The sequence below is a fragment of the Ascaphus truei genome, chromosome 3 (genome assembly GCF_040206685.1).
Source record: "Ascaphus truei isolate aAscTru1 chromosome 3, aAscTru1.hap1, whole genome shotgun sequence".
In the NCBI taxonomy this organism is placed as follows: Eukaryota; Metazoa; Chordata; class Amphibia; order Anura; family Ascaphidae; genus Ascaphus; species Ascaphus truei.
The window spans coordinates 391399436-391422656 of NC_134485.1; the positions used below are offsets into that span (position 1 = coordinate 391399436).

Genomic DNA, 23221 nt, shown 5'->3' on the forward strand with positions numbered 1-23221 from the left:
ACCTGTCTTGGTTTCATCAGGGGTGTCGATGACATGGTACTTGGGGCTTATAAACCCTAAACTATCTACTGATAGGTTAAGAACTGATTGGTATATATGTCTTAAAGTGGTAACGTTTGAGCATGCTAAAGATTGGGTCATAATTTCTCCACATCAAACATATGTGGAGCTCAAATATACAAGTGAACTATTTATTAAAAATTGAACATTAAAAAGTAAAAATTAAAACATATCAAGTAGAACATAATTAATCTAACTAATGTTAGTTATGATAGAGAATATGAGTATACACATAATTCTAAACAATCTGGCATGGGACACATATTATTATTCTAACTAGTACTGTACATAAGAATTGATTAGAGATCTCAGAAGGATAGAAAATTGTAATTAGGTCACATATCAGAGGAATGGTTTTATATCAAATTCTATGTTTAAACCTAAGGGGGAAATAGTTTGGAGTTCGTATATCCAATATGATTCCCTCTTAATTAAGACAAGGTTTCTATTTCCCCCTCTCCAGTGTGGCATTACTTGCTCAATAGCTTTGAAAGTGAGACCTTGGGGGTTTGAATTATGGAATAATAAAAAATGGTTTGAAACACTATAACTCTAGACTCTAGATTGATTTTGTCTAGTGCCTGTTTAACATTGCTAGTATTATAATTTCTTTCTGTAAAAGAAACAAATCTAGATCCTCTAATGTGCCCTTCCAAACAAAGATAATGTCATGTTGTTTCTTTTATACTTAGACAACAATGATCTAAAGTTAACATTTACGTCCACTATTAGTGGCTCTACTGTCAATTTCTTAGATCTTTCCATCCACTTATTGTAGAGAATAATCTCATTAAAACCAAAAACTACTACAAAGATGTGGATGCCAATAATTTTATATTGCAGTCCAGTTGCCATCTAAATAAATGGATAGCAAACATCCCCTACGGTCAATACCGCAGACTGAAGCGCAACTGTACTGACAATTGTATTTTTACAGAGCAATCCACTATTCTTACTAAGAAATTTACAGCAAGAAATTATAATACTAGTAATGTTAAACAGGCACTAGACAAAATCAGTCTAGAGTCTAGAGAATCTATGTTGCTCCCAGCTACAAAAAGGGTTCAAAACTCTGTTCTAAAGGTGCCCTTTATTACACAATTTAATAAAGATGCTAATAAAATTAGTAAAATTCTTAATGCACACTGGTCTATACTCAAAAACGACCCCATTCTAGGATCACATTTACCAGATAGAGTACAGATGGTATATAGAAAAGCCCCAAATATCAAAAATAAATTAGCTCCCAGTGCGCTTAGGAGGAAACCAATAGCTCATCAATCTACTTGGCTAGCCCACCCTAAAGGTTTTTTCAATTGTAAGACTTGCACTGCCTGTCAATATATTTCCACTATAGGAGATAGTTTCATTTCCAATACTACCCAAAAATCATACCAAGTCAAACAACATTTAAATTGTAGATCTAATTTCGTAGTCTACCTTCTGGAATGTAATTGTGGTTATCAATATTTAGGTAAAACCATACGTCCCCTCAGAACTCGCATATTAGAACACATTGGGAATATAAAAAAGAAATTAACCACACATAGTGTTTCAAACCATTTTTTATTATTCCATAATTCAAACCCCCAAGGTCTCACTTTCAAAGCTATTGCGCAAGTAATGCCACACTGGAGAGGGGGAAATAGAAACCTTGCCTTAATTAAAGGGAATCATATTGGATATACGAACTCCAAACTATTTCCCCCTTAGGTTTAAACATAGAATTTGATATAAAACCGTTCCTCTGATATGTGACCTAATTACAGTTTTCTATCCTTCTCATAGATCTTCTGAGATCTCTAATCAATTCTTATGTACTTGTTAGAATAATAATATGTGTCCCATGCCAGATTGTTTAGAATTATGTGTATACTCATATTCTCTATCATAACTAACATTAGTTAGATTAATTATGTTCTACTTGATATGTTTTAATTTTTACTTTTTAATGTTCAATTTTTAATAAATAGTTCACTTGTATATTTGAGCTCAACATATGTTTGATGTGGAGAAATTATGTCCTAATATCGGCAATCCTTAGCATGCTCAAACGTTACCACTTTAAGACAGATATACCAATCAGTTCTTAACCTATCAGTAGATCGTTTAGGGTTTATAAGCCCTAAGTACCATGTCATTGACACTCCTGATGAAACCAAGAAAGGTGAAACGCGTAGAGTGACGATGACAGATGATCCACACCACCGACCGGAACCCCTAGATTCCGCTGACGTCAAATCCGGAATTGCTGAAACGCAGCCGGGAGACGCACGCCGAGCAGAGGGGAAGCAGAAAGTTCATTCCAACTGCAGCCGAGATCGATTGTGTGATCTAAATGCGTGTAACCATCCTATACCATGTGAGTGTATTATAATATACTTACCTTTTAAATACAATTTTCTACAGTCTGCACTATGTTTGGTTCTTTGCTTAATCACTAAAGGTACCAACGTACACATCTCCGCTGAAGCTGACACACAATTCCACAGCAGCCGGCGAGTCATCACTTAAAGATACCATTACGCACATTGATCTATCCTCACTTTTGTGAGTATGCATTTCATAGACCCTGAGAAGACATCCACGTTTGTTATGTAACAATATTGCACTATTAGAGATTTTTACCTTTTGTTTTCACATGTTTGCGCTTCCCAACGAACACCCTTCCTTCAACTCTACATGGGATTGAGAGAGCAATCCTCCACTGGGTCACAGCAGCAGTCAACGAATTTGTTTGTATCACTATATACCTTTATATTTTATGATTGCACTGTATTAACACAGTTTGTTTAATTATAATTAGAGCGCCACTATTGATAATTATCTTTCACTTGTATCACTAGGAGGTAGTAGAGCTGAAACCAGGTCCTAGCCCCATCGGCTTGTTCCCTATGGGTCAGTTCATATTTTCCATTCCCTGAGACCCCGCCCCTTGGGAGCCATCCTACAACACTGTACTAGCTCCCAGTCTTGATTAGTCTGTCTCCGGTGAGCCCTTGCTTTCTTATTTGCTCAGTGACGACAATCTGTTTGGCGGCTGGTCAGCACCCTGTTTTCCATGTTTTCAGATGGAGGCCAGGTCTCTATGTAACTGATGGCAATCAGAGCTACAAGATACAAAGTTGTTCATGGTTAGTCTCAATGACTATAATGAAATACAAAATATGAACCTTGGTGATCCCGAGTTACTGGGATATGTGGAGATAGAATGATTGTGGAAGAATCCTGGGTAAACTCACTGCAGCTGGATTCACCACCTTGTGAGCTAGGAGTCCCCCGTAACTCCTTATCTTAGTTAGTTGTAACCGTGTTTCTGTGCTGCTTGTTGGCTCAAGCTAGAATAAACCCTGTTTATTTAACTCTCTCATTCTAGCTGGTGCTTGCACTCCTCGTGTAATAGTCTGGTCTCCTGGGACATCCACATTCTCTTATGCTCTTTGCATTGGCTATTGAACCCCTTGAAATTGGTATCACAAATAGCTGTAATATTTTTGGGATTTCAGTTGGCTTCTCAGAATACAGAATAAATCTGTTCGCAGATTATTTTCTGTTTACTTTATTAATCATTTAATCTGCTAAATTTGGAACAATCTTTGCAACATGTGTTTGTATGTTACAACAGTACCTCACAATATGACATTTTTGGAAAAACGGTATTCAGTAAGCTATATCGCTTGTTACAGTAGATACCGTTTATTTTTCAAAAATGACATACCACATGAGTCAGTAGTTGCTTTTACAAGCAAAATGCCAGTAGCATTCGATTTCCCTCCATCAGTCTGAAAGAGCTTCGCAGAGAGAGCAGAGAAATTGCACCTCCCTGCATAGCTCTTACAAGCAATTGCGCTGTATTTATTTTAATTTTAATAACATAGGATGTTCCCTGAGGTGTCATTCCACTGCTGAAAGAACTGTGGAGAGCTGGGCACAATGACCCACATTTAGTGGAATTGTCCAGTAATTTCACAAACGTGGTCCCAGATCATTAACATTATGATATTTTAAAGGTTGGGATGTCTTGTGATACCTGTGTTATTCACTTGAGCCATGTATCCTGCAGATACCCCAGAACACTCAAATGATAAAATCTAACATTCTAACAGCCACTTTGTGTTCAATACTTCAAAACTCATCTGACAATGCACCTGTTCAATGAAGCATTTAAATAGTCCTGGATGACTACGACACAGTAAACTATACTATGCTCTCATACACTGTAACCAATGCCTTACACGCATATTAAATTGTAAGTTCGTCAGGGCAGGCACTCCTTTCTGCCAATGTTACATTTATGTCTTGATTTATTTAACCCATCTGTATAATTATGTACTCTGTAATGTTATTTATTTATCAAATATTATACCAGGAACAAAATACATTTTGAGATACCTTTAGTTTTCAAGTAATTCCTGTGCACAAAATAATGTTGAGAACATTACAAGTTACTATTACAAACGTGTTTAAAGTAGGAAACAGCTGAAGTGGTGAAGGAATTAGACAGAAGACGGATTTCAGAGAAAATTGTTCCAGACGTGGGGTGTTCAGTAAGAGAAGGAAGAGTGACTAGAATCTTTATTGAACCTTGGAACCATAAGCAAGTTTCTGGGGATGGATCTAAGGAGATAAGTTCTATTGCTGTGTACAGTACAAGTGAGAAACCTGCTAAGAAAATTAGGCAACTTGTTCTTAAATCATTTGAAGAAGAGACAGAAAAGATGTACATTGTGTCTGGACTCAAGGGATAGTAATGTTTGTAAAAATTGTAAAGCGCTGGATATCTGGTTGGTGATATAAAAATATACATGTATACATAACAATTATAGAAATACTGTAGCTATTTTCTTATAAAATTATTTTATTCAGGAATGCAGCTATCAAACTTACCCGTTGTACACAGCATCTACACTCCAACAGTACATAACTGTTCTTTAGCAGCTGACACCCATTACCTACTCAAGGTTTACACACTAACAGCACAATCAGCAATGGTGAGAGGTTACCACAATAAAAATGACACCTTGCATGAATGGGCTGTGAGATGATGTCTTCCAACATAGGAAGGTGTGTTATAGAATAGCACCACTTAGTTAATATGGCCTGAATTCTCAATTAATACAAAAATACTGTACACATGTGCGCACACCTTTTCTCCCCTAGGTTATTCATTAAGCTGTGATACAGTCAATCAGAAACTCCCTTTGAAGCTCCCAATCATTAAACTACTGTTGTAAGAATGTATCATCCCTTGGCCTATATTTTTTATTCTTATAGTGTATGAGTTTCTAATATTTCCACTGGGAGTCTATTCTACACATATTTTACCTTGCCCTGGAGAGACACTATCTTAAAGTTCCCAAATCTAGTCGTTTCTACACTCATATCATTTACACATTATAGTTTTTATTTGTCAGTGGAAATGCTTTTCATTTTCTTACATTTAATCTATTATGAAATAACTTCTCCACTTTACCTGTAAGGCATTGTTAGAGTTCCTGTGTTACTTTAGTTGCCCTTCCGAAGGACTCCTACTACGGTCTATTGTCTTGTGCAGATAGGGTCCAGATAACTCAATACCATTATGCTGTATGATTAAAGAGGTATAACTATGTTTTTCTCTCTGATTATGGTTCTGTATTACAAATTGAAATCAGTCATTTACAATGCCCTTTCTCTATATTCCTTCATGGTCTCTAAAAGTCCCCAATCTATTATTCTTTCTTTTCCTCGTACGTAATGTTACCTTTTCATCTCCACAATTGTTTCTCTTGATCTATCTAGAAGTTCGAGAAACCTACAGCAGTTATGCTTCTTGCAGTAAGAGATGGACATCTCTAACTTTGTTACTACATTTCAATCCTGGAGTGTGAGAAACACGTTAACCTTTATAAAATAATTATGAATGAAATATTTCACACAGTGTAGTGCCAACCAAAGTAAATGTGAACATTCTCCAGTGTGATTGTTTAGAGTCTTTAGAAACACCAGTTGGATATTTTCAATTGTTGACATTTTTTAAAGCAATTTCTTTTTAAATTCTGCAAGCAAATGTCACTGCACCCATCATGAAATTTACACTGAATTATAAATGATAGCATTCAATAGTTGACAGGACATAGGGTAGAAGTCAATAAAAAGAGAATTATTTATTAAAAAGACCTAATGATACAAGAACAGTACACTGGAACTATTCATTTACTGTGTCTTCCACATAGTATACAATTATATATAGTATATACACGTTGTATACAATATTTCTAACATATGACATGGACCGTTACAGTACCAGATTTCCTGACCTACAACCAAATTATTTGTTTTAAAGGTTTGTTTACAAGAACTGTATCTTTCTACAGAAGGTATTCAATATAGTTCAATTACACTCTCTGTTGCTACATGGAACTGATTGATTAACCTTACAACAGAAGAAAAAAAAAGTATCTATAATGCAGTTCAAAGTAAAAAACAAAAAGAATCAAATGTTAAGGACAATATCCTTTTACAAAATATATTATTCGGTGTTACATGTTCAATTAAACATTTTAACATGTTTATTCTCATTTGTTAATTGCAAACATATTTTGTCCATGTTTATTAGACACACACATCTTGGAGGAAAAAAAACCCTCAGCTTTTAAAACCTTTTTGTTTGTTGTGTATACAGTTTGTATCTAGATATATGCATCACTTGGAAATATCTACTCGCTGCCATTTCATACATTATGCTCAGAACAACAGAGGCTGGTGAAACCTGAGAACTCTGAAATATGTTTTACCGTACAGTACTTGTTCAGAAGTATGTTACTATTAGAAGGAATAGTCTATGAAATGGTCATTTAACTTCTATTATTACATTTTGCTAGGTGTTTTTTTAATGGTATATCAGATTAAACTCTATTAAAGCATAAGCCTATTTTGTGATCGATTTAAAAAAAAAATTCTCCCAGCAGATACAGTATATGTATGAAAACATTGGTATTGTCATTAATTTATGATTTGAAGATTGTTCAGATTTTCCTATATTTGTACAGTATCTGATCAAAACACACCCTTAATTGTAGATCGACTGTGACACTAGCTGCAGCATTTATTAGCTCAAATAAGAACTTCCTAATGCATTATTAAAACGATATTTCTCAATACAAGATATTTAGACCCAGACTCATTAAATACAATAAATCTATTTAAGATTGCTTTAATCTCAGTTGACGCAAAGCTAATGTTAAAGCTTTGCTCACTAAAGAAAGTCACTTTAACTTATGTTAACGCCATGTTAAAAAGCCTAACTTTATAAAGAACGGATGATAAGGAGCATGATATGCCAATTATATACAAATTAGCCACTAGCAAAAGTATATGTCACACCGTTAATATTTTGTTAAAACTAAAATAATGTTACATTAATTAAGTCAAACCTAACCTGCCGTTACTCCCACCCAGACAATGGAGTAGGGCAAAAGCCATATTTCATTGTCTGGACGTGAGTAATGCCAGGTTTGGGTATGACTTACATAATGCAGTGTTTTTTCCCTGCATTATTTCCCTCACCACTAATCTTTAATCTTTTGCAAAATACTTATTCCAGTGTGTGGCTGAAAATAACGTAAAGACAAATCATTTTCACAGTATTTGAACAAAGTGTAGCATTAACATGAAATTACATGACATTATCTTTTTGCTATTGAGCTAGTACAAAGTTACTTTGCATATCATTTTTTGGGGGATACATCATTAACCCGAGGGCAAATAACATCCATTCCTGATTAGGTAACATCACTTTATTTGCCCTGATTTTATGGAGTTTAGTGAGCTCACTAATACTATCCCCACTACTCCAAGCAAAATGATATATGAAGTACTCCATATCACCAAATTGCTTAGACATTTTAAGCAACTGCAGTCTTGCCATATAGTTTATGTATTTAGTCATTTTAATAATATATTTACTCATTGTTTTATTAGAGGGGAAGTGAAAAAATCAGAAAACGTACAACATGTTTTTACCACAACAATTATTTTCCAACCCATAATGCAGGGGTGCACAAACTTTCTGTTTGTGCCCCCCTGTCTGCTCTCCCTCACGCCCCCCCCCCTTGCTCGCACCCCCCTCCTTCCCTGCTCTCTGGTTTCGGCGACGTCATCTGACGTTGCATTACCGTTGCCTTTTGACCCCGCGGCGTTATTTGCTGCAGCATTGTCATAGTGACATGTCACAGAAGTGCCGGCTGAGAGCAGTTAAGAGAAGTTACAGAGGCCTCACGCCTCTCCCGGCATTTCATTTAAATGCCTTGAGGAAGAGCGCGGGGCCTCTGCAACCACCACTCCCCCCTAGAAAATCCTGCTCCCCCCAGTTTGCGCACCCCAGCCATAATGGACCATAATAATTAAGTGGTCCTACTCATTAAGACACCTTCCAGATTCTAAAGGCACCTTACTCCTCATTCACGTGAGTTAATAGTGAGTTGTATTGGAAGGTATTTGAAGGTATATTATTGAGTAGCACTGTTTGGTCCAATATTTATGAAATGTCCTATCTTTCAAGGTGATATTCTACAAACTACTGTGATGTTATATGCTGTATGCAAATGAAACCTTTTTTTTTGGATGAAACATGTCTGAGATACTGGATACTGCAAATTGAATATAAACCGATATTACTATAGACCAAAACGCCTCTAACAATTTGATTTTGTTTTCTGCTTAACATTCATTCTTAAAGGCACTGTTAAAAGTTACAATAACCTGCACAGTCATGAATAAAGATTCATACATACAGTATCTGCAGGCATGATAGAGCCTTGGAAAGAAAACTCTGCTTAGGTGATTATTTTTTAATAACTGTAACTTAAATGAAATGTTGTCTGTTTAAACAATATATGGCCAAAAGTGTAGAGACATTTTTAACAGGTTCAATAACTACAAAAGAGAATTTAAACAATAGAAAAGGTAGGAGCTGTAGCACTGAATGTTATAATGTGGAAAGAGCTTTTTTTGCATGGATTCCATATTTTTCTTTCATCAAGCTTAGAATTATGCGTATAATTGGCCAATAAAAAATATTTTATAACATTGTAGGATTTCTGGGCAATTTCAGTGTCCGCAGGTACAGATGTAGCAGAATTTACCTCTCTTGTTAACGCAATGTGTTGTGTTAACACCGGCGTATTATTTAATAGCAGCGCTATTTAAAACAATGGTTAAGGAGATAACGCATATATGTGGCTCAGTGAGTGACTGGCACTGAGTTTGAAGCAGGGGAACCTGGTTCAATACCCGGTGTCAGCTCCTTGTGACCTTGGGCAAGTCACTTTAACTATCTGTGCCTCAGGCACCAAAAACATAGGTTGTAAGCTCTACAGGGCAGGAACTGTGCCTGCAAAATGTTTCTGTAAAGCGCCACGAAAAACTAGCAGCACTATACAAGAACAAACAATTACTATATACGTTATTTAATGAATTATTTAGAGTGGATTTTCACATTAACTGTGGTGGTATAAACCTCATTGATCTGCAAATGCGTCAAATAGACATTTGTACATTATATGATACTCAGGATACATACAAAATATTTAGCTCAGTTACAATTCCAGAAGTATCCTAAAAGTGCATCACGTATACACTGGCTGGAAAATCTGTATTATCTGGCCTTTGGAAATAGTTCCTGCAATTGAATGAAAGATGGAAGCACAGTTTACATTCAATATCAGTTGGGTCAGGAAGTATAATACGTTACTTTTAGCTTGACATTACCTGCTATATGTATCTTTTTGGGACAAAACACCTAATGAAAATATTCACAGGAAACTGTTTTAATTTTGAACCCCTCTTTTCTCAGAGTATGCTACAAAGCATTTTTGAATATTTTAAATGAATCTGATTTAATTTAATGAGCAATGAGTTGCAGGCTCCTTTAGCAATAAGGAGATTAATGCTCGTCAAATTGAATCTTCTTTTCAAATATGAAAAATGAATCATGTAATCTATTTGAAATGAGACAATCCCTTATACAATTTCTTTCTTTCTTTCTTTCTTTCTTTCTTTCTTTCTTTCTTTCTTTCTTTCTTTCTTTCAGTCTGTGCAGTGGATTTGGCGTTTGAGCTTGCAAAGACTGTGCATGTCACTATGCATGTCCTCTTTATCTTGTTATGAGAAAAATGGCTTAAACTTGTCCATGGTATAATTTTCTGTAAATTATTTTAAACCATAATGATCATTATGACATAGTATATGAAAATTCTGCGCACTTTTTCTCATTGTAAATCAGTAATGGTCAATATTACTGAACTATAACGTTTTTAGTGCGCTACTGTATATCAGTAAGAGCAGTAAGTTGGAGGCTAAAGGAGTATATGTAAATATATACCTGGTTGATCCTGCCAGTAGCATATGCTTGTCTCAAAGATTAAGCCATGCACGTGTAAGTACACACGGCCGGTACAGTGAAACGGCGAATGGCTCATTAAATCAGTTATGGTTCCTTTGATCGCTCCATCTGTTACTTGGATAACTGTTGTAATTCTAGAGCTAATACATGCCGACGAGCATTGACCTCCCGGGAAGCGTGCATTTATCAGACCAAAACCAATCCGGGCTCGCCCGGCCGCTTTCAGCAGGATTCCTGCTTCATCTGTTATTACTTGATGCGAGTGTCTGAATATTGAGTTAGCAATTTGTACATTCTAAGCTATGTAGGGGTAATACTGCCACCACTATCAGTGCTAGGAGAGGGTTTATCTATCTTCCATTAATTGTGGGCTTATCTTAGGCTCCATGGAGGTTATTTTTAAGATACGCTCCATTGTTGTTCTTATGTTTTTAGCTTAGTAGTAGGTTAATGCCTATTACTAACAATTACTAGGCATACATTTAGTTCCATCACTCGTCCGGTACTAAGATCTATGCTAGCAGGGAGTCCTTATGTAGGGTCCACTTGTATATATCCTACTACAGGTACATTTGCTATAGTTCCTTCTCAGTGAACCTTAGTGTTCACTGGTACACTTGCACCTTCCATTAATATTCCCACAGTGGGTATTTATCATTTTTTCCTGTTCATCTGTGTGTGCGTTAATATAGTTACCAATAGTAGCGTGGTCGTTGGGATGGGAATTGGTTTAGCAGCTTCCTTCCTCCTAGTAGGCTCAGCTTCTATTTTTGTCAGGCTATCCAGCCCTGTAATTTTTATCAGGGGTAGTTGCTCTCTTTTTGAGTAGAGGTTCATATTTTTGAAGCTCATTGTGCTCCGGGAAGTTTTTAATACCCTATTCTTTATTACTATATAACCATTAAAAGTGTTTTTATTAATATATACATCATATCACCATTTTTTCACTTATGGACCATCTGAGTTCCGTGCTTTTTTTAGTCATTACATTACCTACTATAGACTCTAGTGCTATTGAGTGCTGTTACGTAGGGGGCTTTTACTGGACCTCTGGCCCCTTTTGGGACTAGTGTTTGCCAGTGGTTTTGTGTTTATATCACCAGACCTATAGTTCATAGCAAGTCTTTTCATTTTACATATGTACTGTACTACACACCACTGCTTGAACAAAGTAAGCGTACACACTCAGGTAATCAGTTACCAAATCAATATAAAGTATATAAATCCAAAGCATATAACTGAAGTTACTTTTTCTTCGTAAAAGACGGTAAAGACTATTTGCAAACCAGTCCTTTTATACAGAAAAAAAAAACTTGGAAGTAAAAACTAATTCATAAATACAATTTCCAGCACTCCTCTAAGTCTATTTCATGTAGTCTTTGGGTGTTGTATTGAAGAGTAGGTCCAGCGTTGCATTGTCTTCATGTAGAAGAAACTCCATGTTATGGATGTTATTAAGCGAAATAATAATAAAAAATAAAAATCTGCCTCTTCACCATGACGTTGTGGGAACGACCAACGCCAATAGTAATGTTAAAGATGATGAAGTTGAAATGTTATGTAAAGTAGTCTGGGCACTCGTGATTTTTCCACCTACAAAAAAAGTTAAACCAGTGTAAGAGAAACTCTGATGTACAACATACAAAACATATCTATTTGCAAACAACACAGTCATTTGCATTGTAACTTTGTAAGTATGCATTCATAAATTAAGCGACACAAAATCCACAGGGAACACAACTCTACGTTTTTTGGTATTCATGCCCAGATTCATGAAGTATTACCCGTTAATTTTCAGTGTTTAACATTCCTCAAAATTAAAGTTGAAATATTAAGAGTTGCATTTCGGGCTGAACTGCTGCAAAGCCATTGAGAGGCAATAGAGATAAGGGATACAAGAAGTGCAGACTAATTTACATTCATAAATAATATTTATTTCAGAATACATATAGGAGCTGCGAGCGTGAATTCACATTGCTCCAGAAGCTGACAAAACACACTTGACAAGCAGAGATTTAGATAAATCATTTTCCCGTTAAGGTCCTATTAAGAATAGGGTCCTGAAACTTTGAAGAGCATCAGATTAAATATGTTTCCAGTTCTTATGCTATTGTGTAACTTGAAGAACACTTTGGGTGTTACAATATATATAATATCCTCTTTGGTGGTACAGTGCATAGCATTTGTAATATTACAAAGCTGCTGTATTGCTTCTTTAGATTATATATAGCGCAGGAATTTTAATACTACAGTACTTTGATATACAGTACAGTACCACACAAAGAGGATAGTTATAAGTTATTAATATTAAATGTAATGTGACATAACCAAATTAAATGGTTCAATATTGCTCCTTCAAAATACTCTGTGTTTGCGACAGGTTATTTATAAGTTTTAATGTAATAATACATTTTAATATAATAGTATTATTTTTCCCTGAAGGGAACCCAACCCCTCGCGGATCTGTCATTGTTGCAATGAAGACATTCAATTCTGCTACTGGGATGTTTGCCCTTTTGTGTGATACTACATACAGTACAAACAGTCCTCTTCCTCTTGATTACACTAACACAAATAAAAGCACGATTGATTGGTCAAAGGGATCATTAATGTTACATGGGACATTTGTGTTCTTATTATTTTGGGGAAGATCCTTTTAAGAATAATTATTAAGAAAATTATATGAAGTACATTGTTGCTCTATTCGTATTAGTTCAATGTATCACATACAATGTAAATATACGGTAACTATAAATATTGAGAGGTAAAAAGCTTGAAGTGGACATGGCCATCAAACCAGTGTAAAAGATCAGATGATTATGAATAATAAAGGTATGTATTATTTATTCCTTCATCTAAAGTTCTTACTGTATTTATCTATGCTGATATTCTCTGCTGCCAGAAACTGTCAATTTAAAGATTAAGGCCCAGATTTTCTTACTGTGTAGCACTTGTAAGATTACAGTTTATTCACTATAATTTAGCACCAGACCAATATCAACAATAAAAGTAATTTTTTTTTAAAATAAAATACTTTGTTTGCCTTTTCTAATAACATTCAACTGAACATTGAAAGGTGTAAAATTGCACTTATCATTCCATTTGTACTTGAAACCTTTAAACTCTACATTTATAATGTTCAAGTTATGAATTCCAAACAAGTGGGGGGGGGGGGGTTTCATTCATTTTTTTGTTTACTTTATTACTTTACCTTCTTAGCCACATACATTATCAATCTATTAAAGAAAATTGTGCTTGAGCCTGTAGAATACAAATTAAGAAATAATGCAGTAAGAGACCCAGATGGCATTATATATTCAGAGGAAAACTGACAGGTGCGTGCTTTTCTAAGCAAAGCTATTAAATGCTATCTCTAGGTCTCATTCATCAACTGAGCTAAGTGATACAACAAGTACAGACTAATTTACATGGGTAAAAAAATGATCTAGCAAGGTACTTTTACACATGTTTGCGGAGGATTGTAGACCAATTTACAATAAGACATAATGTGGACATTACACATCTTTCCAATATTTATTGCAGGACATTCATGACTCATTGTGTATTCATAATGAAAATTTAGCACATCCAGAAATATGTATGTAATAGGTAATGTCTCATTTGATTCATTAAGCTGTAAAATACAACAGCTTTAATAAGAGCCCAAATATTAATGCTGCCCTACTGTATAATATATTCTATAGAGGAGGAAACCTGAAACTGGGCTTGCTTGCACATACAGTATATACAAGAGTGGTTTCTTCACATCAAAGCAGCTAGCCAAGCTTATGGTTTCAATAAACCAACAGTTTAAAGTCTGATTTGTACTATTGCTTGTAACACTAATAAAGGCAGCGCAGTACAAACTAATTTACTGATGGGAGTGCTTGAGTGCGGTACTGGATATTGTAGAAATGCCTTGTATTATATTCTGTACATCACATGCTCTCATAGTCCTAAACAGTGCACGTTAGATGAGTAACTAACTGCTGATTACTAGGATGTTGGTGAGCTATCCATGAGCTAGCATACAAATGATGTCATTTAAATTATTCAAATCAACCATGGTTAAACGCATGTCACCTTAAGTGTCATGCAATAGATAACTCTCCATTGCATTTCAGAAATAACCTGCAAGGAGAATTGCATGAGTTATCTCTGTCCAGAATTGACCACATTTAGCAACAAATTAAAATCCATTTTAGCCTATATACAGTATATCTATATAAAATAACTCTGATGTAACGTTTAAGTAAAATGACAGTGACGCGTTATTCGTAATAAATTACCTGAGTAAGATGGAACTCTGATTTGGGAACTGGCTGTTCCATCTCCGCCTTCACTAACAGCTCGTACTTCAATAATATAAAAACCAACATCAGGAAGAAGAACCACTGCAGATGTTTTCTGTGTTTCAATGACTTGGCTGTTGCTGTGACCTTCTTGTCTCAACATGACCTATGAATTAAGTAAGAGAAACATTGACTACTATATCTCAATTTTAAAATACAACACAAGATTGGAGATTTAAACAGTGGGTTCTCAGGTGTGACCTTTCAGAAACTGACTACAAAGTATTGGCTTCTGGATAAGAACTACAAATAACTAAGACATACTGTAGAGTTGGACTTCCAATGCTGGCAATGCCTACAAATCAGTAAAAAGTTTAAAGAGATATCCAATTACTCTGTATAGCACTGCCACCCTCAAAAAAGAAATGGATACATCTTAGTGCCAGTAGGTTAAGGAAGGATACTGAGAATACATTATCCTGTGTGTGTACTTCTGGTGTTAATGTCTGAACTAATTTATAGAAAGGCTTAATCCCCTTGTAAATAGAGAGATTTACAGTAATTTTACTAGTCAAGGATCACAAGACCTGATGCTAGCACTGCATAACCGCATGACATTAGGAGAAAAATAAAACACAACACAATATTAAATCATGTTAAATACTTATTTCTGTATGTTTGGTCTTTTTGTTTACACAATGCCTTTGGCATATATTAGAATACCTTTTGAAACAGCTCATACATGTTATGTCTTGTAGCTTATATCTGCCCAGTGGGAATTTAGGATAGTTGAATAATATGGTAATGGTAAAAACCCTAAACATGTATTTTGTTTTACATTAAGAGTTCTGCATTTCTTCCCTTACACTACATTGCATCCAAGAGAAACTATGGATCAAGGCAGAACATTACATTTTGTCAATAAACCCCTATTCAATATGCTGTGAAGCATCCAACTTCATTCAAATGAATTGGAATAAAAAAGCCTCAAGCATGCCAAAGGTAAGTTCGCAGCATATTGAGTAGGGCATGGGAGGCCAACTCCAGTCCTCAAAGGCCACCAACAAGTCAGGTTTTAAGGATATCCTTGCTTCAGTACAGGTGGTTCAAGCGATTGAAGTTGGCTGCCCCAGTAGTAGGGCCTAAAAGAAGCATGTTCTTTCTACATGTCTCAGTGCCAAAGTTTCAATCTACTTTGCAACTAATTTAATGTGTGTCAGTTTATGTTTTGGAGATTCTCAGCAGAAAGCATTAGGGACAAGTTAAACCAATGGGATTTATTAAATCTACGTTCAGCAGTATTTTTTCTCTTCTTGGCATAAAAAAATGTAAGAATCTTTATTGACATGTCTGGTACATTTGAATCAGCTGCAAAGAAAATATAAAAATATTATGCCACAAAACATATACACTAGATGTTACTTGTGACATTAGCTGTGTCTCAGCCTTTCAATAGGATGCAGTGTCAATGTGTTCACATTAAATTGTATTTTATTGTATGTCTTTATTTATATAGCGCCAAAAGTGTACTCAGTGTTTCACAAAGAATACAGTGCAGGGAATTATAATAATACATTAAGTGAAACGAAATCAGACAATAGGAAAGGACATCCCTGCCCCGAAGAGCTTACAATCTAAGAGGCTTGATTGGGAATTTACAGAGACAGCAGGTGAGGGAATAAGTGCTGTAGATGGCAGTGCTTGGTCACAATGGGTGGTAGGAGTGACTGTGGGTGTGGGACAATAGCCATGAGTGCTGGCTATTGGGATGCTTGATTTGTGGGGCAAGTTTTAAGGTTGGTCAGGATTACATCAGAAGGTTAACACCATTTGCATGGGAGGAGATGGCAGGGAGGTGTGGGTGAGAGCAGGTGTGTATGTCTGGGTTCAGGATTAGGAGAGAGATCCCCAGCAGCAGGAAGGAGTAGAAAGAGGGTGTGAATAGATGATTTGTGGGGGTGATTTTTATTGAGGGTTAAGGAAGTTGTTGGGAAAGAAGTGTATAAATAATGGTGCAGTGTATTGGCACAGACATAGGTGGAGGGGAGGAGGGATGAAGAAATGTGGATAGTAGGGGTGTGGGGAAGTTGGAGAGAACAGAAATGTTTACAAATGAGTGAGGAGACATTAAACAGAAAAAAGCAATAGGGAGGGCATAGTGAGATGCAGGAGGAGAGACTAAACCAGGTATTGGAGGATAGGAAGAGTACAAATTATCAGAGCATTTAGAGAGTTAAGTTCTCACAGTTACAAGGTTGTGGTTGTTTTTGAAGTGCAGAGCCCAGATCTTCTTGTAGTATTCAACCCCAATAAATACACAGATAAGTCAAAATAGTGTATCAAACCATCCAGATTATTAGCATTTTAGTGCTACCCTGGAGCTAGCATATTGTTCATATCTATAATATCAACACATCTGCCTTATATGAGCTTCTCTTAGCCAATGGCAGCACTTTGCAGTTTTTGTGGTTTCAAATTAATTTTAACAGGGTTTAGCCAAATAATTTGACGCATTGTGATTTTAAATGAAAAGGAGGATGAACATAGTACAACACATCAATTAATTCACTTATACAAAAAGATTTATTTTTGAGGGAAATGATAGAGGTGGGGGAGATTTATTTTGTACAATCCCCCACAATACATTTAACACAACAATATATTAAAAAGTCATATAAACCAGGTTGGGTCTGACCTTGTATCCCATGACATCTGATTCATTAGCCAATGGTCTGACAACTTCCCAGCCCAGAGACACGTGGGAACCATCTCGCATCCACTTGACAATGCTTGGAGCTTGACTCGGAGCTAGACAAAAACATATTCCAGCATACATTTATTTATATATGTATTTCAATTCAATTGTACATATTCTACTCCATAGCCATGATTGTTTTCACCCTCTGTAGCTGTCCTGACAACACAGCTGGAGCCTGATAAGCCATTTCTTGCTCCAATAGTGTCATTTTAATAGCTACTATACTTCACTGAACTTATACTTAGCTTATAAACCAGAATCCCTTTATCTCTCTTCTGTGTCAAAAATGCTTAGCCCTGTTGTAGGAATAAAATATCAATCTGTTCTAAATAGAACATTTGCAATTGCAATTTAACAGTTCAGATCATAGGATTTAAGTTAAACTGTGAATCAAACACATATGGAGCCCCGGTTTTATTACATATTTATAAAGTATTAATGGAGGGCAGCAACATCAAGGCAAGAAATACAGATCACTTACGTGATTTTTTGGTGACGGAACGTACTGCAGTGCTAGGTGGCCCAAATCCAGCTTTGTTGTATGCTCTAACTGTGATGTGATATAATGTATTTCCTTCTAAGTCTGTCAGGATGATGGACGACTCATTTCCCGCCGTTTTTACTTTTTCTGCTGTCTCTTCTTGCTCCATATCTTTCCAGTAACTAACCTGCCAACAATGACCACAGAGAAGATTAATTTTGGCAGCTGTGAAATTTGCACTTTATTTCTTTATTGGCTGTTTGAAGGTACTGGCCTCCCTGCAGTGAAAAGACCCTTCTGTCAAAAAATTAACAGGCTATTTTAAACGCGAGGGATTTGTAGCCTAAGTTTATGCCTGAGTGCCATTAAGCAAACCACCCAGATGTCTGGAGTCAGAATGTCACCACATTACTCACAGAGTCATTGAAATGCAGTGCCTCAGACCCAGTACTGTACTGTTTGGATGACTAGACAGAACAGTAGAAGACAAATGCTGAGAGTCAAAAGCATTTGAAGGAATTCAAGGATGTTTTGCCTCTCCCAGATTTTACATGCATTACCCAGACAAACTGAGTAGCTCTGCACAGGGATTTGAAAAGGTAGCAAAGCTGCATCTCTTCGTTGCTATATAATCTGAAGCCAAAGATGTGTTTCAATGTGATGAATAAAGGTTGACAGAACACCTAAAGAAATCTTGCAGTGGGTTAATCTTTTAGGGGTAGCATGACTAAAACAGCAAGGAAAAAGAGAGGATTCTATTTGAGTTATTCAAACCAGGTCAGGTTTCTGTCAGACATGGTTTAAAAAGAGTATTTTATGTATGGCTATATCTCCACTAAGAAGAATGTGTGATTAAAAAGAGTTCTGACAAAGTCAAAATGACCTTTTCTAGGAAAGCACACATTTTTATTGATGCTTGTTCTCAATGTACTCTGCAAAACACTCAATTAGGGTACAATAAAAACTTACTCTAATGTATTACTTAATAGACTATGGGTGACTTTTCATGTAGTTTACTGAATTTCAAAACACTGTTTGTATATTTAGTATTGCATTTAGTAGATTAATATAACTTATTTTAATTACTACTGTACGTTACTATTATTACTAAATTATTTTTGTACAGTACTTGTAAATACACTTTAGCTATTTGATTTATTAGTGAATTATGATTAAATAGCTATACAAAAAAAATCCTAAAGGGTTGTATAAGAATCCCAAACAAATTTAGATTTAGCGTAGGATTTAGGTTTAACTTCCTAACTTTGCTATCATTCTATTTGGTTAATGCAAGTGCAAAATGGAAATATAAATACTCACTACACACCTGTATTATTATGAGTCTATCTTTTACTGTATAATTGGGGTAAAAAATAAATAAATTAAAAACAGAGGAGGAAGTAAATACAGGCATACCCCAGTTTAAGGAAACTCACTTTAAGTACACTCGCGAGTAAGGACATTTCGGCCAATAGGCAAATGGCAGCTAACGCATGTGCCTGTCAGCCCGCTGAACAGCAATACCGGCTCCCTACCTATACCGAAGCTGTGCGCAAGCGGGGAGACTATAGAGCCTGTTACAAATGCATTATTTACATCAGTTACGCACGTATATGTCGATTGCAGTACAGTACATGTATCAATAAGTGGAATAAAGGTAGTGCTTCACTTTAAGTACGTTTTCGCTTTACATACATGCTCAGGTCCCATTACGTACGTTAATGCGGGGTATGTCTGTAGTAGAATTCCTATTATTGGGCCAACAAATAATTGATATGTTACAACCGTTCAAACCTTATGTTCTTCATCAGATATCTATTTCTAAATACTCTGGTTTTTTTACCTAATGGAAGAAAAGACCAGCACAGCTACCCACATTTCCTCATTTTTATGTATGCACACAAGGACATATCTGAGAACTATGAGAAAAATATTATTTTCCAAAAATGTCGGTACAGTAATCACAAAAACATTACTTTTTCTGTGAAATGTAAACAAGTGTTAATCTTAATTGTGTGACTTTTGTCTAGTATAAAGAGTTTAGTGTAAAAAAACAAAAAAAAAAACAGATTTATATTTTCCAGGGACGTTGCACAAGGTAATAAATGAGTGAGTAGGTAATTTACCAAGATTACTCACATACTCTTGATTTGCAAAAATAAATCCTGATTAAAATTTGACATCACAGAATTCTTGGTGCAAGGCTGAGTTTGTGTAAAACATCTTTGATTATCCTAACCAAATGTAACACACATCTGACATTTTTTTGTTATTAAATTAAGTATTTTTAAAACTGTTATTGAAATATAGATAATATAGCAGAGTAAATCCAAAGAGGATCAAAAAGATTCCATGTTTGATTGCACTCAATGCTGGAATTAAGGATGAAGACAGCAGTGGTCTACCAGATAATAATACTGTAAGTCGGTCGAATGACCCATTAGGATCAGAACAAAATAATAAAATTTTATTACATCAAATATATATTATTCACAATAAAGATTAAAAACGTATATACAATATTAAAATTCCCCGTAGTGTATAATAGAGTAACAATTAATGGTATCCAAATGCCTCAAGTGGGTAATAGATGAACTCTATACTAACATCATATTAAAAAATATGGTAAATCCTGCTCAGTGATATTGAGTCTCCGTTAGTTACAGGACTCAAACTATAATGTATCTCTATCTATATCACAGCTGATTTGATAATTGAAGGTGAGTGCAACACACTATAACAGCCACACGGTAGTGGAACCTAGAGGTAAATATATCTACCAATATGAACTGCTGCTCCGGTCTAGACACATTAAATGCGTAATGATAATGAATCACACAACAATGCCACACTATGTATAACGCATGATAAAAAAAGGAGTATATTTCTAGTATCCTTCATCTCATTAAAGCCTATCATGTTAGTATAGCAGCTGGTTCAATGCACAGTAGCAGTCACTCAAATGGATGACCTAGAAGGCTATGCACTAAAAAAAGAACTTGTTCATTATCTATATACTGTATGTAACCAGCAAAATGGTCTTGACACAAATGATGGTAGTCAATAATCTCTATTATAATCCAGCATCTCGAGTATCTACCAAAGTATGTATCTCACGATGGTAAATGTGTCATATTGAAGCATGTCTGTATTACATAGTGTAATCTACTTAGCTCCTTATTTGCTGGGTGCGTTAGTAGTATATCTACATACAGTATATGACTGTTTCAAGTATAAGACTGTATGGCTAGAGAACAGCTATTTTGTAGCTGTGTAGAAAGTAAGTGCCGCATAATGGTCTCGGCGGACCAGATATAGAAAAGAGATAACATCAGATACAAGCCATAGTGGTAGCTGTGGAGGAAGATCTCGCCACTCCAGATGACGTCACAGCCGTGATGCCCTACTTATTTATTTATTTCTAAAATGTTTTACCAGGAAGTAATACATTGAGAGTTACCTCTCGTTTTCAAGTATGTCCTGGGCATAGAGTTAAGACAAATAATACAGATATCACTGTCACAATATCACTGCCAGTATACACCCCCAGTACAGCGGCTCAGTCTCATTCATTGCACATCTGGGGGAAAGTTTATGAGATCACTACTCACATGCTGACCGGACTTCAGATCAGAGAGCAAGCTGGGAGACAAAGGATTTTCTGACCAGATCCAAGTCTGGTAGACTGTTAGGCGCCCTGACTTCCCAATACATTCTGGAGCCAGCATTGGAGTTCGTAGGAGGAATATCAAGATACCAATCCCAGTGTGTGCTCACACGTGGCCGTGTGAGTAATAGTTTTTTATCATTATTTCCACTTCCCATTCCCACTGTCTATTAATGTCTTAAAGTGTCTTTGTTTGAAAGACTCTTGTATATGCAGAGGAGAAAGATACCTCCCCATAGATTACACTCACACTTGTCCGTGTGAGTGATTGCAGTCTTTTCTGCTTTTTATATATCATTGGAGTCAAGGTTTTGTTATTGACATTTATATTATCCCTTAACATTCATTTATTCCGAGGGGGATACCGCATCAAAGAGCTACAAGTGGAACAACACGGACCGGGAGAGAAGAAACACAATATAAGAAGAACGAAGAAGACCATAAGAAACCTTCATGCGACAGCATTTGCACAAGGCCGTGTAAGTGTTTATGGTATTATACACTTCAATATCCCCACGTTAATCGTATCAGGGACTAACATACCTGAACCCAACTTGTTACCCCAATTTATCCCTCAACCTGTGCTCCCCCTTTTCTCTTGTATTTCTACATCAATAAGGATCCTGGATAGATCCTTTTGGGGTCTGAGTCACAGGAAGAGACCAAGAAGCAGAGGGGAACCTTATGAATTTAATAAGGTTGTAATTTCATATTTTGATTTCCCCATCTTTATCATATTTAGAGGTAGCGCCGGGGTATTTCTTTCTATTATATACAAGACATTGCATGCACAGTTAAAGATAATATATATTATGGGCGTATGAAACAGTTACAGACTAGATTAAAATGTGTGACAGCCTTAGATTTGAAAGAACTTAAACTGGTGGTGGATGTGAGAGTTTCTGGTAGGTTGTTCAAGTTTTGGGGTGCACGGTAAGAGAAGGAGGAACGTCCGGATACTTTGTTGAGCCTTGGGACCATGAACAGTCTTTTGGAGTCTGATCTCAGATGATAGGTGCTGCATGTTTTAGGGGTGAGGAGCTTGTTCAGGTAGCTGGGTAGCTTGCCCATAAAGAATTTGAAGGCAAGACAGAAAAGGTGAACTTTGCGCCTAGACTCGAGTGATGACCAATCTAGTTCTTTGAGCATTTCACAGTGATGTGTGTTATAGTTGCATTGGAGAACAAAATTACAAATTGAATTGTAAAGGGTGTCAAGTTTGCTAAGGTGGGTTTGAGGGGCCGAGCCATATACTATGTCTCCATAGTCAATAATTGGCATTAGCATCTGCTGTGCGATATGCTTTCTGACCAGGAGATTAGGGAGTAATTTGTTCCTGTAAAGTACCCCTAGTTTGGCATAGGTCTTGGTTGTCAGAGTATCAATGTGCTTCCCGAATGTTAAGTGGGAGTCAAACCATATGCCCAGGTATTTCACTAAAAACTTCTCTCTCTCTGATTTCTCCATTTCCCCTTTTCCTCTCTCTGACCATCATCTCATCTCATTCTCTTTATCTCGCTTCTCCCCTTCTCCACCTCCATCTACACCCCGTTTCTGCAGAAACCTGCGCTCTATTCAC

The 23221-nt window shown here is 36.1% G+C and overlaps 1 protein-coding gene across 3 annotated transcripts in view; it reads right to left on the minus strand.

The window, feature by feature from the left end:
• Positions 1-8170: 8170 nt before the first annotated feature.
• Positions 8171-23221, minus strand: part of CNTN5 (contactin 5) — a 1772202-nt gene continuing 1757151 nt past the window's right edge. For all 3 annotated transcript variants that reach the window (XM_075592453.1, XM_075592451.1, XM_075592452.1), the window contains 4 exons: positions 17976-18162; positions 17432-17544; positions 14734-14902; positions 8171-12037 (listed from right to left, as the gene is read on the minus strand). In XM_075592453.1, coding sequence (XP_075448568.1) covers positions 11937-12037; positions 14734-14902; positions 17432-17544; positions 17976-18162 — 570 coding nt within the window. In that variant the 3' untranslated portion in view covers positions 8171-11936. The remainder of the gene's footprint in view (positions 12038-14733; positions 14903-17431; positions 17545-17975; positions 18163-23221) is intronic.